This window comes from Montipora foliosa, chromosome 6 (assembly GCF_036669935.1).
Source record: "Montipora foliosa isolate CH-2021 chromosome 6, ASM3666993v2, whole genome shotgun sequence".
NCBI classification, from domain to species: Eukaryota; Metazoa; Cnidaria; class Anthozoa; order Scleractinia; family Acroporidae; genus Montipora; species Montipora foliosa.
In genome coordinates this window covers 10,307,626-10,317,625 of record NC_090874.1, presented here as the reverse complement: position 1 = coordinate 10,317,625, position 10,000 = coordinate 10,307,626, and the positions used below count along the sequence as shown (strand labels likewise).

Here is a 10,000-nt window from a genome sequence, read left to right as displayed (position 1 = left end):
CGGTTCCAGTCGAGACCCACAAAGTGACCCTTGCTCACCATAGAGTCTCCAGTAGCTCAGTGGTTAGAGCATCCGACTAGATCACGGAGGGTCGTGGGTTCATATCCCATCTGGGACTCGGATATTTTTCCGAGTCTACATTTCTCCTTACATTGAATATCACATAAAAATTGCTCGTGTAAACTGGGCTTAAGGGTTTGATGAGAAACTACTGCCTCTGTAATTTCTTCTGAAGTTGTCAGCTAAGCGCTGAAGTGTACTGAAGGCCCTGTCTCACAACCGTCGTTCTCAAACGTGGAACGTCTCTGGAACGCCAAGAGCCCACACTATCAAGACTGAAAGAGAGGAGAGAAGGGCACAGTGTCCCCTGCGTTCTGATTTGTCCTTTTAAAGGGCACACTATCAATTAGTGCTTTGCTATGTGGTGGGATTCTCACCAACTGGTTGATGAAACTGAAATAAATTAAGCTAAACTATGAGCACACTTTCAATTTTTAGGCTTTGCTCTAATGCGTGACCACCACAAGAGATTAAAACTACCGCACTAAACTTGAAAGCGTTTGACATGCTTTTTAACACCGTTACACAACAATGTCTGGCGAGCATCTAACAACATGTGTTTTTTGACATTCTTAGAATGTGCTGCCTCGCAGTCTCATTGGTTTATTTCCCAACATAGCGTTCCTGTTTGACTATTACATTGTGTGACAAATATATTGACGCGAACAGCGATGTCTAGACTCTTATAGACAACGGCAAATTAGCCAATCAGATTGCGAGATTACAAGCAATTGTGGTAAAAATGGTCATGCCTTTTAACAAAGCCGGGCTAAGCAGAGTGTTCTCGGCATAAATCCAAACATCGCTAAGGATTTTTCTCTCACCCCATCCAATCACCAAGTACATAGCATATTGTTTTTTAACTGAGAAAACTTTGACCAGTTTGATGTAGAGATTAATGCCTTCCACCAGCATCCACGTGAATACTGCAGTGTGAAGATAATGCTGGACCACTGCTACAGCAGAACAAAGAGCCTGCCAAACAAAACAAAGACTCTTCTTGAAAACAAAATAGGGCATGAGAAATGATAGCTGGTGTTTTTTTTTTTTCGAAAATATACAATTAGCCTACACAATTTTGCTAAAAAGTGTTTTCGCTTTAATTCGTGATTTTTCGTCATTGTGACTTGGGAAATTATTATTCTGCGTTACGTGATTTTGTGATTTGTCGTTCCTTTGCGTTATATAATTTCGTCATCTTGTATTATCGTAACAAAGGTGATAGTTTCGTTGCCTTACTTGGTCTTGTGGCATCGTTCATCCTACACTTGATTAAGGTGACTTAAGTTATCACAGTATTTCTTCACAGCATTTGGTAACGTCTTCAACGTTAATCGTGATTTACATTGGTAATAATATCGACGAACGTTACGTCACAAACTTTACTTGGGTGATCATTTTGCGTGACGTGATTTTCATTGTGTAGTTTACCGTGGATATGCTTTGCGTAATCAATGCATTTTCGCGTGACCGTTATCTCACGAGGACGTCCGTCGTCGGTTTTTTTCAAGAAAGACAATACACAGTGCGGTCCAATGGTTAAGACGCTTGCCATGAGATCCGGAGTTCCCGGGATCAAGACTCGTTCGTCCCTGGTTCAACTTCTCGGCCGCACTTGTCAATAGTCAACTGGTTTGCCTCCGGCCAGTTGGGATTGTTAACAGTTCTTGTTGTGTACTGTCATTTTGTTCATTGTGTTTCATTGGCCCTGAAAAGCCCCTATGGGGAGTGATCTGTTAAGTATGCATTGCAATGTATTGCATTGTATTATATTGTATAAAGGAGTCTAGTATCTACGACGCCGTCCTTAACGAGAACATGATTAAAAATGGTTACGGTTCACGTTTTAAACTATCGTTCCAGATAGATCAACTTCTCCATATTAGCCGAACCATCCAGGAACCATTGCAACTAGATAGCATATAAAGTTAAAAATTCGCCAATGTGCGCTCACATTTTATATGAAGCCTTTAAGATCTACGACGACGCCGTCTACAAAAATGTCACCTCAAAATATCTGAAGTTTTTCGCAAATTATTCTATCTAGTTTCGGGAGTCAGGGTGGCTTAGTGGTTATCTATCGGGCCTCCCTCCACTGCGAGCCGGGGTTCAATTCTGGCCTCGGCCAGCATGTGGGCTGAGTTTCAGTCGATCTCAACCTGACTCGAGGGTTTTTCTCCGGGTACTCAGGATTTCCTCCCTCATCAAAATCGACTCACAGCTAATTGACATCTAGCTGTGGTGCTGTGCTCCGACATCAAACATGGACTGTATAGCGACAGCCAGAGGCGCCTTTGTATGCTTTCAGCCCGATGTCGTGAGCCGCGCCCTTCGCAATTCAGTCCTCGACTGCAAGTAAGGGTGATTAGCACTAGTAACATTTATATTTATATTTAAGCTCTTGTTGCACTCTATGACCTATTTTAAAATAATTAGGATAGTACGAGCACTCTTATTGGTCAATAGCTGTGTACGTAAACAAGGCTGTGACATCACACGAATTTGGATTGGTTGTGTGTTGTCAGACGCGCGTTTGGCTGGTAGGAAATATGAGCGTGTATCAAGAAAATCTGTTTCAACCTAGAAGAGAAAAACCAACATTTTCCTTCATTTGTCGAACTATCTCGAGAAATATTTTATAAAAGCAATAGAGGACTTTTTTCCGTGTTCACGTAGCCTCATCTAAACTCGCGGAAGCTGGGAGAATTTTCGACAGTTATATGCAAACCTTCGACTGCGTCTTGGGTTTGCATGACTGTCTCGAACTCTCCCAACTCCCCCTCGTGTTTTGACGAGGCTATGTAAACACGGAAAACGTCCTCTACTGCTTAATTTATGTATAGCGTCATTGACCAATTCGAAACGCGATATTTTGTTGAGTATGTGATAAGTGGGTTTACATGATGCGTACATTGCATATCTAGTTTGTATTTATTGATCGTGTATCATAAAAGTGACAACTACTCACCGGGAGCTCTTGTCTCTTGTCAAAAGAGGTTTTATCCAGAACAAACACGAGGTTTCCGAGGCCCAGCGCGAAAAGGAAACTTTTGTGTATAAACAACTGCTCAGAGTTTTTCAACCTTAACGGAAAAGAAGATTGAAATAAGGTTGAACATCCTGATTGATTCTCCGTTCGTAAAATGTACAAGCTAGGCGGCCATGGATAGGAGTGTACAACTTCATTGTGTTTGTGGAACGGCGTCCTTACAAACCGAGCTATTTTTAGATTGAGTTTCCCCCAGAACCAGACTTTCAGTCCAGCTAACCACAACTCTTGCATGAGAAGTTACTACCCATGGGATTGAGAATACATGGTCACTTTTGCAAGCCAACTTCTCATTTAAGGACTCGTCTAAAAATAGCTTGAGCTGTGAAAGTGCCGTTAAATAGACCTAGTGTTAGAGTTGTAGACTTCTGGGTATGGGCTCCTGGTTGAGCTAAAATACGACAGCTTACCTCAGCATAACCAAGACAATAAGCGCGAGAATTATTGCTGCTATTGAAATACACAGTAAAACTATTTCCATGTAGGTCTGAATTTGTTCGTGCCTTTGGTGTTCACTTGAAGCGTCTCCTTTAAACTGGAAGATGTCATTTTCCTGTGAACGAGATAGAAGAATTATATTGAACTGATTGCATTCAACAAGAGAGCAAAAATGAACCAATCGTCTTTATGTCACCACAGTGTGATTATAATCTTGTTATGACAATAGCCTTTACCGACTTTTCCCTTCTTGGAGAAAGAGTTAAACCTTCATTGCAAACACACACATTGATCAGAACCTCTAAATCATGGACTTCTCAGTATGAATTTGTATAAAAGTTTCTGACCCCAAGTGCAGTGCAGTGAAGTGTAGCGAAGTAAGGCGGAGGAGAGAGGACAATCGAAAAGAGAAGAAGAGAGGAAAGGAGAGGATAGGAGATAAGACGAAACTAGAAGAGAAGAGGAGAGGAAATAGTTAACTGTTTCGTATATAAACCTCGGTTTTCCTTTTAGCTTGTTTCTGTTCATAACAGTCACACGTCGACGTGCAATTCCCTTCAAGCAGTTCATCAAATAGTTTTTAGCTTTCCAGCATTTCGAATTCCCTAATCTTCCTTCAGTCTCTGTAGTGTCTGTAACAGTGTAAGTATTTGTAGTTTCTTGTAGCTGTTCTTTTTTCTTTATCCATTTCAAAGTTAATATATAGAGATTGTTATCAAACTCGACTGTTTGGCCCTGACCCCATTCGCAAACCACACCCTTTTTCTAAAAGACAGCCAACCAAAAACTTCGATTCATTTATTCAAAACTCAATTGTGAACCGAGGGCAAAAGACTGTGTATGGTCATGGTCAAGTTAACCGTGAAGCGCGATGCTACTGTTATCGCTTTTGAAGTTTCCAGTCTCATAACCAGTTGATCTATATGAACTGCGTCCAGTTTCACTAGTATGTCATTTACATGTTGTAACTTTCTTTTTATATCCTTCAGATAGTACGCGTGCTATGATTGGCCAATTTAGCGGGTCGAATTCTACAGTATGGTCCGCTAAATTCGAAATTTTGATGCAGCATTTTTTTCCCCCGTTGATTTATGGCCCAAGCGCTTCGAGCTCGGGCTTGAGCTCTGTTAGTGCTGAAGAGGTATACTTTCTTATTTTACAGTTGAAACCCACAACTACATAATTATCAAATAATGCGTATCAAATAAATAATTTCTTTTCTTATCGAGGAGGTGTTGGAAGGTTACGTTCGCGAGCGCTTTTAGCAGTTACAACCTTGTTTCAACAATTTTAAGGACCGTACCTCAAACGTCAGCTCAGTGCAATTGTTCTGTCTCAAAAAAGCCTTCAGTTGCTCCTTTGTGAGATCCTTGGTCTGCAAGATAATCGGATAACATTCAGCTTTCAATGCGACTTCAGCACTGGTTGAGAAGATTTATGGTGAATAGGGAGATTACTAATTTATTCCTTCCACCGTTTTTCTTTACACTATTTATATATATGTAGACTAACATCAAACTTCCCTTACAGTATGTTACATGTTTCAAAAACGGTGGCCACATTTCTGTTTAAAATTAACCTTGCGTGTCCTTTAATTGTTTCGAGGGTACACCACCGTGTCCGCCATGATCAAACCCTCTACTCCTTAATTACATTTCCAAAGACACCAAACCTATGCAACGCTATTTTCATATTCAGTACTGATTTGTTCTCTCCCCGCTTCAACATCAATTGCTTTATACCAAAGCTATTCCGTTTGTAAACGGGCATTCCTCTATCTGGACACGTAGAATTCTGCGTACAACTATACTTAACAGGGTGGGCACCAGTAGTGTCAACTATAACTAGTATGTCAGTAGTTAGAGCGACAGCACTTTCGTATGACCTTGAAAAAGTGTGCGCAATTTGTTTCACGGACCAATTTTTGGCAAGATTAAAACAAAGCTTCTCCTTATTAGGACCAAGGAAACTCCTAATATGGGCAGTAAATACGTCGATTGCCCAATCACATTAATGAATTTCAAATGACGTCAAAGCGAAACTTTCCAGAAAGTTCCGTAGAGAGATCACGTTGTTTGCATCCACGTTCGTTAAGCCGATTAAATGTTTTGCATTTTTGTTTACATTTTCAGCATTTTGTTGTCATATAAAAGTCGTTCCATTAGTCGAGGTAACAAATTATGTTCCGGAACTTCCTCTGTACCCCTCCTGCGCTGCCAGGACATAAGATTAAGGTCATAGCAACGTGGGATAAAAAGGCAAGGAAGTCATCTATTCACATTTACGATGCACCACACCGTCAGTGCTTTACTTTTAGAGACCTTAAGCAAGAACAACGACGACGGCTATGAAAACATTTCAGAAAAATATAAATCGGTTATTGAAATCATTTCATGATCACCATTGTTCAGAGTCATTCAGCATGGAAAGTATGTATGAACTTTCCAGAAATTAAATTGGAATGAACAGTATGTTGGTTTGGAGAGAAAATTGACAATTTATCGTTAGGTGTTCACGACTTCCATATAACTTCAATTTTGATTATATGGCGTCGTTAGGGAACTTAAGAGCGACTTTCTGTAAGTACTACGGATAGGTGTGCAAAATGCAAAAATCGAATTCCCTCAAACTTTTTCACAAGGAAGCCCTCTGGAAACTATTTAAGAACATGCAACTTCTAGTTGGTTTGGATTTATATTTTTCAAGTAAAGCGATTTTGTAATTTTCACCCTTGGGAAGCCCTCGAACCACTGAAAAATGTGCTTCGTATTTGCGACTCGTGTAAGAAAACTAAAATAAATATCAAAGCTATTTCGATATTACACAATTCAATGAACCTTCCTTTTTAAACTACCGTTATTAGAATTGGAAAAGATTCAAACCTGAATTTTTTAAAAAAAATTTAAATTTACCCTCCTAAACAGCATTTTCAGAAAGCTCGATTTCGGCAAATTTCAACGGCTAAACTCCCTACCTGGTACATGGATTGCACTGTAAAAATGGTATTCTATAGAAAGAGTAAGGCTTCCTCTATCGTTCAGTGAAATAAAATTTTTGGGCAACTCAAACTGCGAATTTTGACGAGCGAAATTTTTTACGGTACTCGCTTGAAGTTTATGACCTTTGAACTCAGTTGTCTTCATGAATGCAAGAGCTAACCTAAACAACTGTTGAAATTTTAGACTGAATGCGACGCTTTCCCCCATTTAAATGATCTGTAGTTATTCTTTATCTTCTATTCTTTATCGAAAGTAATATTTTTTACGCTGAAAATGAGTGCTAAGTTGTAAGATATCTAGATGCCGCGTACCGCGCACCGGTGGCTCAGTTGGTTGAGCACCAGGCTGTCACGCGGGAGGTCGTGAGTTCAACTCCGGCCGGACCAACACTCAGGGTCTTTAAATAACTGAGGAGAAAATGCTGCTTTTGTAATTACATGTGCAAATGGTTAGACTCTCTAGCCTTCTCGGATAAGGACGATAAACCGTAGGTCCCGTCTCACAACCCTTCAATGTTCATAATCCTGTGGGACGTAAAAGAACCCACACACTTGTCGCAAAGAGTAGGGCATGTGGTTCCCGGTGCTGTGGTCTGTCTTCTGTGCGATATCATGGTTGGGAGGGTAAAAGGGCGCACTTAATTTGGAGCCTCGCTCCGTTGTGCGACCCCCACCACAGCCTGTTTCTCTGTTGTGGTGAAAGTGATTAAATAAATAAATAAATAAATAAATGCCGGTAAGGAAGATTGGACTATAGGATTACTTTCCAAAAAATACCAACTGACCTTCATGTAGCACAGGTAAATCTTCTAAGTCCTTATTGTTGCCAGGAGTCTCTTGAACGACTGTAAATATCACTATATTAAGAGAGCAAGTCACAAAACGGCTCCCGCAAAATTCAAGAGAGTTTTTTGCAACGGTAAATGATCTTGCACTGTTAACGATCAGGTCAACTGTCTTAAAGCAAAATGATAAAAGCTTGATAAAAGGTATGGTCACTTTGTTAGCAGCTCAGAAAAACGAAAACGTAAAAACGAGGCTTCTGACGAGTTCTTAGGGGAGGCTAAAACTGTCTTAGGATAATGTCTTTATAACTACTCCTCAAATTTACAAATAAATGGTGCTCTTGGATCAATAAGTCACAATAATAATGGCGGCCAGTAATAAGCAGGGACTATCACGGGTGCGACAATCGCATGACTCGAGAAAGTCTCCAAGTAAGGACAAGTAGGGAGCTTTTCGTCGTCCTTTGATGTTTCCCATGTCAATATCAAAATGTTCACAAATCGAACGGCGGGACCATGATAGCTACACTCAGCTGCCACTACTTGAACCACGCATGTCACATAGTTAGAAAACGTCGAAAACAATTGGGTCAGTCTCAGTGCCACCTAGTCTAAGACCATGTTGCGCACATTTTGGTGCGCGAGTTCCTCTTCAGCTGCCATAACGTCTTCGTCTTGTTCAGGTTCCTCTCCAAACGTTGGTTGTATAGATGTGTACCAGCGTCACTGTGCTTTGCAAAATCACTTGTTCTACGGGAAATGCGAATTTCTGCCTGTTAGAGAGACTCTCATGGACAAAGTTAAAGTTCTCTATCACGATAAACTAGTGTACGAGGCCAGTGCTTTGCCTCCTGTAAGAAGTTAACACGGTTTAGTGAAGCTCAGCGGTGGTATTTAGAAAGCAAATTTAAAGTTGGACAAGAAACAGGACTGAAACTTGATCCAGTGGATGTAGCGCGGGACATGCGTTATGCACGGAACCACCAGGGAGCAAAACTTTTCACAGTGGATGAATTCTTGACCCGCGCAGCAAAAAAAGTCGTGTTTTTCAAGAATAGCCTCCAAACTGCGGCACTCGCATTCAGACGACCCAGAATCTGAACAAGACGAAGACGTTTGTCTGAGCTGGTAACAAAGTGACCATACTTTTTCATATCAAGCTTATTGCCAACGAGTCAGGCCTTCTGAAGACAGAAGGCCTGGCGAGGCGGCAGCTTATAGAGCCGCGAGAAGATTTTTAGGCGGACGAAATCTCAGAAGCGCTTCAAATTTGAGTGTAATGTAGACCAAAAGCTGTAATGTAGACCAAAGCGATGAAATGTTGACCGTAGCGATAACCAATGAGAGTGCCGCACGAGTACGCCGCGTGATGTTTGCAGCCGCCAGGCGCCAGATCACGCAAGCTTGGCTCGTTGGCACTTTAGCGACAGCTATAACTAGTACTATTTTGCTTTAAGACAGTTGACCTGATCTTAACAGTGCAAGAATTGAATTTTGCGGTGCAGCCGTTTGTGACTCGCTGTCTTAATATAGTGATGTTTACAGTCGTTCAAGAGAATCCTGGTAACAATAAGGACTTAGAAGATTTACCTGTGCTACATGAAGGTCAGGTGGTATTTTTTGGAAAGTAATCCTCTAGTCCAATTCTCCTTACCGGCATCCAGATATCTCGCAATCATGTTCTTAGGCAATTTTGGCCTGTGATAAAGTTCAGTAGTTATGATTAAATCTCCGGTACGTTAAACTTTCTTCCTGTTTCGTTGCTTTGGTTTGATTCACAAGAGATATTAACATTTCGGAAAAATACCAAACGGATTTCGAGTCGCATGTAAGCCCGACAGGGGGAGAGGGGGAAGGGGGGCATGAAAAAATGACCTCGAAATATCTTTGCCACATTATCCAATTTTAACAAATTGAACATGGACGCACGTGCCACCAACGATTTGAGAATAACTGCAGGTGGCCACTGTAACGAGAATTTCAAAATTTTGTAAACCTATTTCACAAGAGTCTTTATCAAGTACAGGGTCTCAAAACATTATGATGTCAAAAGATACAATAATTTTGATGACTGTTATCGTCACGCCATCTCACCGCTATCACACCCGGTGTAATGCTGCTGAGTAAATCAAGCCAAGTATGTGGACTGTAAGTTAAAAACTATATGTTGTTTTGAATCAGAGAAGAAAACCTTCTTCTTGGCAATACCATTTTTTTTTTGGGAACACTAGACGCCTTGCAGCAAACGAAATAGAACTTACATGGAATAAATTTAATACAGTATTCACAAATTTCCGCTTCAGTAAACAAATACGCACGTACAAGTTAGCACTCCTTTTCAGCGTAAAAATATTACTTTCGATAAAATTGCCCGCAGAAGATAAAGAATAACAACAAAACATTTAAATGGGGGAAAGCGTTGCATTCTCGCAACGAGGATACCTAAACTTCGAGCCAGGATTCGAGCTAGGATCCGAGCCAGGACTCGAGCTAGGATCCGAGCCAGGATTCCAGCCAGGATTCGAGCTAAGATGAGCTTTCTCCGCTATTTATTCTCGAATCGTTCGGTTAGGTTATGTCTCGAATCGGTTAAGTTAGGTCTATTTGCGTTGGTTCTAGTCTAGTTAAGTCTAGTTAGGGTTAGGGTAGGTCTTGGTTAGGTTAGGTTAG

At 40.9% G+C, this 10,000-nt stretch overlaps 1 protein-coding gene across 1 annotated transcript in view; it reads right to left on the bottom strand.

Moving 5' to 3' along the window:
- LOC138005021 (corticotropin-releasing factor receptor 1-like) overlaps positions 1 to 10,000 on the bottom strand; it is a 49,763-nt gene that overhangs the window by 15,140 nt on the left and 24,623 nt on the right. Inside the window, exons 4-7 of the mRNA XM_068851312.1 lie at positions 4,851 to 4,922; positions 3,520 to 3,662; positions 3,029 to 3,143; positions 885 to 1,035 (exon numbers count right to left, since the gene is read on the bottom strand). Coding sequence (XP_068707413.1) covers positions 885 to 1,035; positions 3,029 to 3,143; positions 3,520 to 3,662; positions 4,851 to 4,922 — 481 coding nt within the window. The remainder of the gene's footprint in view (positions 1 to 884; positions 1,036 to 3,028; positions 3,144 to 3,519; positions 3,663 to 4,850; positions 4,923 to 10,000) is intronic.